The 12,578-nt window shown below is 46.9% G+C and overlaps 1 protein-coding gene across 1 annotated transcript in view; it reads right to left on the reverse strand.

The window, feature by feature from the left end:
• Window positions 1–237: 237 nt before the first annotated feature.
• Window positions 238–12,578, reverse strand: part of SCN10A (sodium voltage-gated channel alpha subunit 10) — a gene marked incomplete at its 5' end in the record, with an annotated part of 68,670 nt that continues 56,329 nt past the window's right edge. Inside the window, 4 exons of the mRNA XM_081159304.1 lie at window positions 238–2,021; window positions 4,968–5,238; window positions 10,291–10,391; window positions 12,426–12,567. Coding sequence (XP_081015430.1) covers window positions 808–2,021; window positions 4,968–5,238; window positions 10,291–10,391; window positions 12,426–12,567 — 1,728 coding nt within the window. The 3' untranslated portion in view covers window positions 238–807. The remainder of the gene's footprint in view (window positions 2,022–4,967; window positions 5,239–10,290; window positions 10,392–12,425; window positions 12,568–12,578) is intronic.

The following is a 12,578-nucleotide window of genomic DNA, read 5'->3' on the forward strand; positions in this document are numbered from 1 at the left end:
TGTCCCCCTTCCCACCAATTTTACAAGTGGAGAAACCGAAGTTCAGAGGTAAAAGAGGTTGGCCCAGGTCAGCCAGGCAATCATCAACGGAGGAGTCAGAATTAGGACAAGCTCCCAGGACAGTGCTCCTACTCCCCTCCTCCCACCTGAGCCTCAAACTCAAATTGTAGAATATCAGAAACCCTGGAAGTGAAGAAGTGATTTATGACACATCAATATCACATACTTTTAAAAAATGATGCTTTAAGATATAACATCGATCTTGACATACCTTTAAAAATATTAATTTTAATGGCTATCTCAAAGGCCTTTCATGACATAGACCACAGGTGTTACCTTGGGCTGGAACAGATGTCTGCAGCTCTCAACATGCAGTCATGCAAAATCCTAAATAGCATTGGCAATCTCTACATGGTGTTTCACAGAGGACTACCTTGGACCTTCAGCAACATCCTTGCCATAGATCTTTGGAAGTTCTGGTCCTGAGAAGTTTGTCTCAATAAGTGGAAGCTCTGGTGGCAATCAAAACTGTCCAGGGACAGTTTCTGGAAAGTAAAAGAACCCATAATCTGATTTTGAAATTCAAAAGGGAAGTCCCAGTGGAGATGCTCCTGGCTTCTGACTTTTGTTGGTGAACAGAGGCTTCTCCAAAGGTGGGTACCAACTGCATTCCTTGCCCAGTTCTGACATTGTGACCAGTGGCATGCATGGTGAGGTGGTAGCTGGGCGCCACCTCTAGTGGGAAAGAGTTATCACAGAGTAGAAGGACATATCAGAACTGGACATGTCCATGGTGGAGTGTCCTTACTAGGGTACAGGGGTAGTGGCTTCCTTACTGGTAGTTTCATCTACATTTTGTACTGAGCTAGATGTGCTCATGTTGATTTGATCACTAAGACCTCTAGTGACACTGTCATAGGATGGTGGGAAAGATATGGCAGATGCTGTTTCGGATTTGTCTGGGAGCACACAATTCTCATTTTTCATGAATGCAACAAAGCCTTCATCTGGGGGTGACACAGCCTCCTCCTCAGCCCTGGGCACAACTGGGGGACTGAAGATAGTCTTGGAGCGGTGGAACACATAGCTCCGATAGGCCTTTTGAATGATAGTGGCTGAAATGTCTTCTTGCTTCCACCGGAGGGTGGTAGCTATTGGTTCATAAGATGATTTTGAAAGATTAGTTGCCATAAATTTCTCCTCCATATTTGCCTTCAGAGAATCCAACTCCCCAGATTCTCCCAGAACATTCTTGGTGAAGGCAAAAAGGATGTCCAAACAGTGGATTTTATCTCCAGGGACCAAGGGAAGGTCCATCCGGATTAATATATTGCGATTGGGTTTTGGGATTCGCAAGGGGCCAGAGAGGGTGTCTGCAAAGTCTGAGAGGGCAGAAAAGGTTATAAACTGGGTGGCCTCCGGGTCGAACTTCTCCCAGATCTCATAGAACATGTCAAAGTCGTCCTCGCTCAGGGGCTCGGTGCTTTCCTCCGTGGCCACATTGAAGTTCTCCAGGATCACTGCGATGTACATGTTGACCACGATGAGGAAGGAGATGATGATGTAGGTGGTGAAGAAGAGGATGCCCACGGCTGGGCTCCCGCAGTTCCCCCGGGAGCCATTGCTGTTGGGCAGGTTGGGGTCGCAGTAGGGGGGCCCCGTGTTGAGGATGGGGCTGAGGAGACCATCCCAGCCAGCCGACGTGGTGATCTGGAAGAGGCACAGCATGCTGTTGGCGAAGGTCTGGAAGTTGAACATGTCGTCGATGCCAGCCTCCCACTTGACATGGGGGAAGCTGGCCATGCCAAAGATGGAGTAGATGAACATGACAAGGAAGAGCAGCAGCCCGATGTTGAAGAGGGCGGGCAGGGACATCATGAGGGCGAAGAGCAGCGTGCGGATCCCCTTGGCTGCTCGGATCAGCCTGAGGATGCGGCCGATGCGGGCCAGGCGGATGACTCGGAGGAGCGTTGGGGAGAAGTAATTACCAAGTGATGAGAGAATCGCAGAAAACACAAGACCTTAAAAAGAGAGAGGAAATGATCTGATTAGTACTCCCAACCATGAGCCTGAGACGGTTGGCTGTGATCACACTCCCTCATCTCGGCTCCAGATGAACCTCCACGTGAGCATCTGTATTCAAAGACTGTGGGCCCTCCAAGCCTGGCACAGTGGTTGGCATGCAGTAGGGGCTCAGTAAGTGTTAACTGCATGCATCCTCTCTCTTTCAAGTAAGTCTCACCCTTCCTACCATGTTCTTCTCTTTCCTTCCACCCAGAGTATCTTCTTAGTCAACCTCCATGGTCAAAACCCTGTCTTCTGCAGCGTAGTTGGCTGAGAGTGATTGCACCATACTAAACATGCATACAGTCCTTGGTCTGCTCCTGTCTACGACACAGACCCTGCTCTTTCAGGAGAATTCAGCCTTTGGGTCATGCCTTGTCCTCCATCCTGGTCCTGTGCTCTGTGAAGGCCACGACCCCCTGTGATTCATCTCCCTATCTCCTACTGTGAAAATTGACTAAGTTCCTGGCACAAGGTCCTGTGGATAATTGTACAGAGCCTGGTATTAATTATAAGGGGGCCTGAGGAATTTGGCAACTTGCTGACAGCTAAAGCAGAATGGCTTTGAATGACCAGCTGTCTGCATAATGGCTTTTATTTGTTTCTTTCATTTCCAGCTGTTTAAACTCTCTGGCAGGGTCAGGAGATGGGCATGTTTAAGGTCAGTTATAGCCCCCCACCCCAACTATGAACAAGGTTGGAAAGATGAAGAATGCACGTGTCTCTCCATCTGGTATCTATCGTGAAGATTTGTAAAGCTTGGTTTTGGGGAACTGTGGGACCTATTGGGACTACCTGAGATTAAGCAAGGCCTTTAGGTAAGACATGATGCAAAACCTCTTAGGCCAAATGGTGAGGAGTGTGGTAGCTCTTTCTCCTTGCCAGGGTTCCCTTGACCTCTTTCCCTAGTTGCCTTTTATCACAGGAACACGGGTAGTCACAGTATTGTGTTGGAAGGAGGAGGGAGATGGGAGAAGACTTGGAAAATAATTATAATTTTGGATTATAAAGTCTTAATGAAAGCCCCCTTCCTAAAGTCCACTTTAACTGGGACATTTTTCCATAGTGTGGGGGTACATGATGTGTCTATATAATCTCCTTAGATTCTGCCAGCCAACTGGTCTACATCTACCACAAGTGTTCATACTTACAACATTTAGATTCTCAATACAAGAGAAAAAAGGAGGGGAACAGAAGGATGGGCAGGTGGAACCTTTCATTTGTTTCTAGCTGTCTCTCTCAGTGATTTCTTCACAGTGACATGTTGCTGTGTAGGTCATAGGAACTGGTAATTAAGGTTTCCACATTGTAGGATTGAGTACTTTAAGTATATTTTATTTCTACAAATAAGCTCCCTTCTCTAATATAAAATCAAAATGGGCTTTAGAGTCTGTCACTTTGGAAGACAAACTAGCAAACCAAACCTCCCACAAAACCCAGCAGAACAAGAAAATGAAACAAAACTAAAAACAAAAGTACATTACCCTCCCCTTCCCACCAAACAACTAAACACAACCCAAGGGTGTATTTCAGCACCAGAGTAGGGAGATTGATTAAGTGCTGCCAAGTTGTATTCAGATGCCATTAGCTTTTGATGGAAATCAATGGGAAATTAAATCTACAGTTATGCCCTGGTATGAAAAGTAAGCAGGTCATGCTATAGCCGGTCAGGATGTATTTATAATGCAAAGTAGAGCTGGTGTGCTGAGATTTGGCTTTTATAGGGCCAAACTTCGGCTAAATCCCACGAAGGCCAGGGACAGTCTCTTGGTTGTTGGTGGGAGACTGCTAGTTCATTAGAACATTAGCCTGGTCTAAATTCAGCTCTACCCTTTACAAACTATAGTTTTGCATAACTTTCTGAATCTCTGAGGCTCAAATTTAAATGTATAAAATAAGAAGAAGCCCTGGATGGTGTGGCTAAGTGGTTAGAGTGTTGGCCTGCAGACAGAAGGGTCTTGGGTTCAGTTCCAGCCTAGGACACATACCACAGTTGCAGGTTCGATCCCTGGTCTGGGGACCATGTGGGAGGCAACCAATCAACGTGTCTTTCTCACATTTATCTCTCTCTCTCTTTCTTTCTCTCTCTCTCTCTCTTTCCCTTCCACTCTCTCTAAAAGCAATGGAAAAAATATCCTCAGCTGAGGATTTAAAAAAAAAGAATTATAACACCCCTTTCACAGGGCTACTGTGAAGATTCACAGAGCCTAGCCCAATGCTCAGAACTCAGCAAGCACTCAATTATGGTGGCTCCATTCTCCACTTTAGCCTCTGACTCTGCTCATTTTCTCTGAACAATTTTGGCCCAAAAATACTGGGCCTGTCATTCAACAACACCCAGACTAGACCATAATAGCATTGATCTCTTGGCATTGATCCCTTGACTTTTCTATCACTCATATTCCTAAAGTGGAGAGTTATATAGAGATTTAATTCCAGAGTCTTCACTTAAGAATCTCCTTTGAACAATCTCCTCTCAGACTTCCCTCACTCAGTTGGCAACCCACCTCCTTTTCCAAAGAGTATTTTATGACTCACTTCACATCACACCACCCACTCTCTGATTTGAAGATCATAAAAATAAGGCCCACTGGAAACTCCATCATCTTAGGTTCTCTGGAGGAGCAATTGTTCCTATAAGCCCCCAAAGTTCTGGCAATGGCTGTGCAGGTGCCTGAAGACACTTCATGACAGCATGGAGAATGCCAGTGGAACCTCTCCATTTGACTGAGAGGCCCAGGGGCATTTTAAATCTGGTGCGCTTGGAAGGCAGCACACACTGGGCTCCTCTAATGTATAATGTGTTTAAAAAGTTTGTTAGTTGTCCCCTTGGTTTTGAAAGAACAACCAAAACAACCCCAAGCAGAGGCTGGGCTTCCCCACCACATTTGATGCCCACTTACTCCCAATGGAGAGGACCACGACGATGAAGTCAAACACATTCCAGCCATTGGTGAAAAAGTATTGCCTCAAGGCGAACATCTTCATGACACACTCGCCCGTGAAGACGACCACAAAGAACTGGTTGATTTTGTTAAGGATTTTTGTCTTTTCCTCACTCTGATCATCCGTCTCCACCATCATGGTGATCATGTTGAGGCAGATGAGGACCATGATGGTGATGTCGAAAGTCTGTCTGGTCACGATGTCAAAGACAAAGCCCTGGTACTTGTTCTGAGAAAACAAGAGATGGTACATCAGGGCCTTTTGGCCAACATAAACCAGGCATCTGGAGAGTCAGTGTTCTCCATAGGTGGATTTTTAGTCTGTCTCTTTGTCTCCCTCACACTCCATGTCCAAACAGAAGCCAAGCCCTGTCCAAAATATCACTCTTAGTTGACTTTACCTTATTGCCTCAATTCAAGTCCTCATCGCCTCTTTTGGTCCCATGACGTCACTAGGGCTTTGCTCTTGGCCATGCTTCTCCCTCCATTTACAATGCCCTTCCACCCTGTCTCTTGGCCACCTAAATCCCAACAGTGTTGAGTGATCCATCTCTCTTAAGCCCCACTTCCTCCTGGGAGTTTTCCTTAATCATATCACACCACATTGCTCCCCGCCTTCTTTGGGTTCCTACATCCTTTATGGTCAGTCTTGAGTTGTAGCATTTTATGTATGCTTCTCATCTGCTCTACTAGACAATGAGCTTTTAAATATAGGGGCCTTGTCTTAGTTAACTTTGTGCTCCTGTAGTACCTTGCATATAGCAAGAGTTCAAGAACTTGATTCAAGGTAAAGTTACTGTGATGGTGCAACTTCTTCCTGCAAATGTTCTCTTTACCCTGGGGGCTGTGCAGCTGTCTAAGCAAATGCAGGTATAAAGCATGGGGTCAGGTCTTGGTTGGTTGTTCTTGGAAAGAGGCAGAATGTCCTAGATAACAAAGAGATCATCTATATTTGGCTGTTTTTATGGTGTTTTAAGAAAGCTCCTAGTATGGCACTGTAGTCTTTCCTATGCTGTTAACGTCATACAGTTCTGGGACTCCTTGATCTAAACTCCATTTTCCACTCCTGACCTTCTCCTGAGCTCTGTGAAGCTCACCTGTCTTGACCTTCAAACATCTCCTCTTACTTAGTGGCTGCTTATTTTCCCCCACCCCATCTCCAGGGCTAGGAGGCAGGCCTGAGATCCTTCTTGTTCCCCACGCTCATCCAGACCTTTGCTCCTCCCGTGTCTTGTAAAGTCCTTCCACCTTGAAGCTTGTGTCATCTAGCTAGCCCACCTTCACCTCCTCCTCACTGCTGCCATTTACCAACCTCTTGGTCCCTCTGCTTCATTACTGATGAGTGAGACTCTTGGCTACACTTGGCTACTCTTCGCTATTATGTCTTGGTTCCTTACCTATCTAATGACCCAGTTTTTCCTAATTTAGAGAAAAATCTTCCTGAAACTCACATCTTCCCCAGCTACCACCCTACTCTCTCTCTATGTTCACAGGAAACTTTCTTGAAAGAGTTGGGTGCAACTACTGTTTCCCATTCCCTCCTCAGTCCACTCCAACATAGCTTTTGTCTGCATCCTGCCACTGAAATGGTTATGCTAGGATCACCAGTGACCTCCATGACACTAACTCCGAGGACACTTGTTGGCATTGCTTACCAACCCCTCCACCTTGAAACTCTCCTCTTGTGGCTCTCATCATGCCTTATTCTCCGGGTTCTTGTCTTCACTACCCGGCTATTCTTTTTTTGAGTCTTCTTTACCCAACCTTTAGATGTGAGAGTTCCTAAAGGCTCAGTCCTAGATGCCCTTTGCTTTTCACCCCATCATTTCTCCCTTGGCAATCTCTCAAGCCTGTGAATCAACATGTGTGTGGCTTTTGCTAATTATTTTTCTGAGTCACTGGACTATAATCTTGAGGGCAGGAACTTTGTCTATCTTGCTTACTGCTCTCTCCCCAGCATCTGCATAATACTTGGCACACAATAGATCCTCAATAAATAGATGAATGAATGAATGAATGAATGAATGAATGAATGAATGACAGAAAAGACAGCTGTTACCCACACCTTGAATAAAACTATAAAGCCATCCCACTAGGGTTTGATTCAATTTAATTCTTTACAACAGACACTTAATAAATGTGTACTATGTTCAAGGCTCTTCAAGAATAGCTGTGAGGGAAGAAGAGAGAAAGTGGTTAGGAGTCTCACCAGGATGCTCCTAGGAGCTGCAAAGTAAGCCGAAGGGAGAACGGTTGTGACAGAGGCTGGTTCCTACTTTCTGCTTTATGGTGGGGATGAATTGCTACTCTATGGGGTTAGAGCAAAGAATCTGACCCAAGTGGGCCTGGTCCTGGCATAACGGCTGGCTCACATCTTTTCTGGAGTGGGAAGGGTATTGCTGAGCCAGTAATAGCTTCCATTTCATCACTGAAAATGGTGAAAAAAACAGAGCCAATGCATGGCCACATGACTCTGAATTAACAGAACAGGCAACATTGCTAAGTTCCAGGTATTGAGTTTGCCCTTTATATGCAGAGGCTGGGGAATGCAGCAGCTTGCTGGCTGCTCTTGGCTTAGCCTGTGGGCAGTGATCACACCTGTGCAATCCTCAGTGCTGTCAGAGATGAAGTGGGTGACTGATGATGTGACATTATAGAGCCTATTATTTTCCTATAAAGTGGAGTATGTGAAACCTGCTTTTAGTGATTTCTATAGTAAAGAATGTTATAGAATACAATTTCTCAGTCTTGTGGAAGTCTTAGTCTTTGTTATGGATGAAGCATAAGGTTTAGAACCCAGGCTTCACAAGAGGAGATACATGGTATGTATGTGTATGTGTTGGAGGTGCCCATGTCATCCAGGTTGGCCATGCAACTGTGGGGCAGAACTTCTGTGCCAATGCTCTGCTTATCTGACCAGCTTGACCTGCTGGGACTCCTAAAAGAAGAAGGTGAGCATTCTAGTGCCAATAAACTGGTGAAAAGGAAGCTGGACCTGGGAAGGTGGGTCATATATAGCAGAGGGAATTTCTCTTTTTCTTTGGACTTTAAGGAGGACAGGTGATCAGGCTTGTGCCACTGGGTGATGGATGCCAAGAAGTTGCCTGCCATATGGATGTCAGCCAGGAGCTGGGATGGGCCAAGGCCTGTGGGCCCTGGAGGGTAGCGATATGCAGGCTCTGCTTGGGCCCTGCAGCATCCCTAAGACTTCAAAATCTTGCTTGAATGTTCTAGCCTTGCCTCAGTTATGCTGAGGGGAATGAAGGGAAGAGTGTTTGCCATTCTTGGACCAGAATAATAAAGAGAGAGCCATGCTCCTCCACTAAAGCTAGTATAGTATTTATAGTTTAGTGATACCCTACCCCATCCTAAGGGACGGTGAATCTCAGGAACACAGTTGGCTATGGTCTCGCTTCCTTTATCCATGTGAAGAACCTCCTTCCAGTGCCAACTTTGGAGGATCTTGGCTGTGGCTTAATTAGGAAACACGATGATTTCATTGCAGGTCTTCCTGCCCAACCATCAAGTTGCACTCCTATTGTAGTGCCTGGAATTCCAACATTAGGTTCCTTCCTTTGTATTAAGATAGTGTTCTCTCCATGGTTCCTTTTTGAAATTCAGCCCACCCAGTCCCAGGGAAATTGTCCTACTTCAGAGGAGGAAGCTATGGTGGCCCCTGAGATTGGCTGATGAGAGGGGAGAAGCTGAGATGTTATAGATAAATTGAGTAGTTTGTAGAGGAAAGTTCCAGAAACTATCACGATTTTGCCAAGGGTTGTCCCTAGCATAGAACTCCTTAGTGCCTGGTTCAAATGTGGAGTCAATATCAGTCCAGCCATCAGTAAAGGCCAGAATGGACTCAACTGCTTCTTTCTCAGCAAGTCTGAGAACCCTCCTCCTGTAGCCCCTGACTTCACTCTGATTGCCTGGGCTTGGCCTTTCACCTATATATTTTAATTTTGAGCCTGTTCCTGCCCATTGGACTGGTTGACAGAGGGATAGTCAATGAACTTTAAGGACTTACCCTCAGGCTCACCCAAGCCCAGTTATCTTGATTGTATGGGGATTTGGGAGGAAACTTCTTTCTCTACAGAGGTCTGACATCCTATCACCTCCCATTGTAACACTTATCAGAACTGAGAATAGTAGAAATTTATGACCACTGCTTCCAAGTAAAGTCTGTCAAAGCTCCTAACACTTTCTCCCTTCTATAAATGTTTTTAAGACTCTGTGCTCATGAATATTTTAGTAATTTATGCAAATCCCATTGTCTTGATTTAGAAATTCTAATGTATATCTTTCTAATTCATTCAGGGAAAGGCCTGTCTCTTTGTTGAAGGTCCAGAAGCTCTGCCTTTGTGTGGGGAAAGCTAATGGGATTTTGCTATGGGCAGTGCCTGTAGTTTTCTTCATAAATGTTGCATCTTAACCACAGAAAGATCTTAACCACAGGAAGGCTATATAAAGGGACAAGATGCCAATTCTGTTCACTGGAGTAGATGGCTCAGAAACTCTTTGAAGAGATTCAGCCGTGTTTCCAACATGGTGACATCCCCACTCCCAAACCTGTTCCTCCACTTCCATCAGGGGCCAGCCAGAAGGCTGATGCCTTCCATCTTCTGACAGAGGCCTGAGAAGAACTTAGATGATAGAAACCGTGTGTGGTTTGGGTGCTGCATTTAACAGGAGCATAAAAGGGCAGGTCTCTTAGAGCCTTTGCGAGTAAAGGAATGAAAGTGGAGGATGGCCCTAAGTTTTGGTCAATATTTAAACACTAGAATGGGATAATTTGGGGTTCCTATTGTGCCATCTGACCATGATCTTCACCAACTCAGGATCTGGGGTAAGAGGTTGGCCACTTCCTCTCTGTCTAGCTGTAGGCATGGGGTGAAATGTAGGGTAAGGCTAGAGACTCGTTGCAACCTAGATCATAATGCATAATCACACAGTGTTTCATCTCAGGGCTCTAACCAGCTCTACTATCACTTAGCCTAATCTGCTCTCAATCCTGTACTTGAACCCTAAACCTGTTGGGGAGCTCAGTACTTCCATAAACAGTTCTATCTGGAGTAACTGTAGAGATTACGTTCACTCCGTAAGACCAGAGTTGCTTCTTTTAAGACTTCTCATTCCTTGGACCAGAGAATGCTCATTACCCACACCCCTAAACTCAACCCAAATCTCCTCCTCCACAGAGGGCACTGCCCAAGCCCCTACCCAGCACAGGCATAGGCTCTCAGGTTGGATTCACGCTCTGCTAGAGGGAAGCTTGGGGGCTCACCAGGGGCCGGGGGATGGGCTTCTGGGGCTTCTTGGAGCCCAGCTTCTTCATGGCATTGTAGTATTTCTTCTGCTCCTCTGTCATGAAGATGTCCTGGCCCCCTAAGTGCAGGAGAAGATAACACACATCACTGTTATTAAAGCAACAGGAGCTCCCAGGGATGCCAAAGCCATGCTGGAGGGGAAAGAGATCTCAACTCTCTCCCTTTCTGCAGAAGGACATGCCAAGGCCAGGGTCAAGAGGCGTCCTGCCCACATGCCACAATCAGTGACAGAGCTAATGGGACTGAGCCCCAGCTTCACTCACTGCCTGGGTCTCTGGAGCAGAGCCTGTTTCTCACCTCCAGGAACCCAGAGATGCTGCATGGATGAAGGTGGGGAGGGCTTGGGAATAGGACCGAAGGAGAAGGTATGAGTTGGTTCAAATCTGAGCCTTGAATCTAGCCTGCTCGTTCTAGTCAAATCCATTGGTTTTTAGAACCATACTCCTAGCCAGGGGCAAGAGCTTCCCTCAAGGCCTTCTGGAACAAAGACCCTGCGACCCAGCTCCTCAACCCCTTCCTGGAGAGTTGTCGCTTTATCCAAAGGTCCTTGGAGAACCCTTGATGGGCTCTCTGAAGGCCCTGCCAGTTGCGCGGCTCTCTGCTGTTACAGTGCTGAAAACTCCAGCCCCAAAGACGCCTTCCTTCCTTACAGTTGGATGCTGGTCTTCTTTAGGGACCCTTTGGCTCTCCTTCATCCAGTCCCTCACCTCTCACTTTATGACGTAATTTATAGCCCCCCATTTCAATAGCATGCTTGTATAAATTAGTCACCACAAATGCTGGGGAAAGGGGCTGAGATCTGTGGGATTTGAGAGGAGATTTCAGAAAAGTTGTGGACACAGAGGACTTTCTAGGAGGAACATATCTGTGGGGACAGGGACAGAGGGTTGGCTACACTGAGAAGTCTGGGCAAGGAGTCAGCAAATATAGTTTCTTGCCCCAGCTTGATCACTGGCTTATCTCACTCTATTCCCTAACATGGCATCTCCATGTCAGGCCCTAGGGTTTCTCAGCTGTAAGGACAGCATTGCGTGGATGATTGCCACTTCCTCAGGGCACTGATGACATTGGTTAGCGCTTCACAGCTGCCTCGCTGAGTCCCTCTAGGGCTCCCACAGACCTGTTTTGCCCTTTCTCATCTCCAGAACCCTGGCCAAGGACTTCCTACAGGTAGGATGCCTGCCCCACTAAATAGATATTCTAATTTATAACAGTAACACTTTCCCTCTAGTGGCCACTGTGTGCTCAGCCCTGAGAAAGGTGCATTTTGTACAGAATTGTATTTACCTCTCGCTCAAATCATGCAAGTAGGTATCATTAACCTCATTGAAAAGATGAGAACACGGAGGCTCGGAGAAGTTTAAAAAATTGCCAGGGTCAGCCACCCGGCAGGTGGTTGAGCTGGGAATGTAAACCCAGGTTTGTGAGATGCCCAGAGCAATGCTGAGCTCTCAGAGCTGTGCTATGATTTCTCCGTGGGACCCCTCTTTGCCCTGGATCTAGGTTTGCACAAATCTAAAGTGGTGCTCTCTCTACCTCAGGGGCATGGAGGGTCTTAGATGAAAGAATAGCATGAATAACTTTTATACATTTGATAAAAGTAAGAGAGGTTGTCTGGGATTGGGCTCCTGTTCACTGGCGTCAGCATCCATGTAGGCGAGGGTCTTCCTCCCCATCCTGAGGAAGGTCGGGATTCCGCCAACGCTGGGCTCCGGCCTTCCCGAGGCACCCAGACTCAGAGCCCTGGATGCCAGGCTCCAGACAGAGGCGGCGAGTGCTGGAGCCCTTTCTTTCCCTCTTGATCCCCAAGGGGCCACCTGGGACACACCCAACACACCTGGTCCCAGCTAGGAGGGCCATGGCACCCTGGGAGAGAAGATGGGGACCCCAGGCGAGGTTGGGGGGCAATGCTGATGCAGAGAAATGCCGCTCCTTGAGCAGCAAACAGAGGTGAGGGCCGCAGCCCGGGGGCAAAGGCCGGGGCTGGTGTTAAGGGTCAAAACTGGGTCCCCGGGCAGGGGCGAAGGGCTGTGGGGAGGGCTGGCTTTAGTCACGAGGCCGGGCCACAGGAATATAAGCACCTGAGCCCCACTTATCTTTTTTTTCTGTTGATTGAAGTTGTCAATGATGACCCCAACGAAGAGGTTGAGTGTGAAGAAGCCGCCGAAGATGATGAAGACCACGAAGTACAAGTACATGTACACGTTGTTCTCCCACTTGGGCTGCATGTTCACCTGTGACAGGC

This window comes from Miniopterus schreibersii (assembly GCF_964146895.1).
Source record: "Miniopterus schreibersii genome assembly, chromosome: 15".
NCBI lineage: Eukaryota > Metazoa > Chordata > Mammalia > Chiroptera > Miniopteridae > Miniopterus > Miniopterus schreibersii.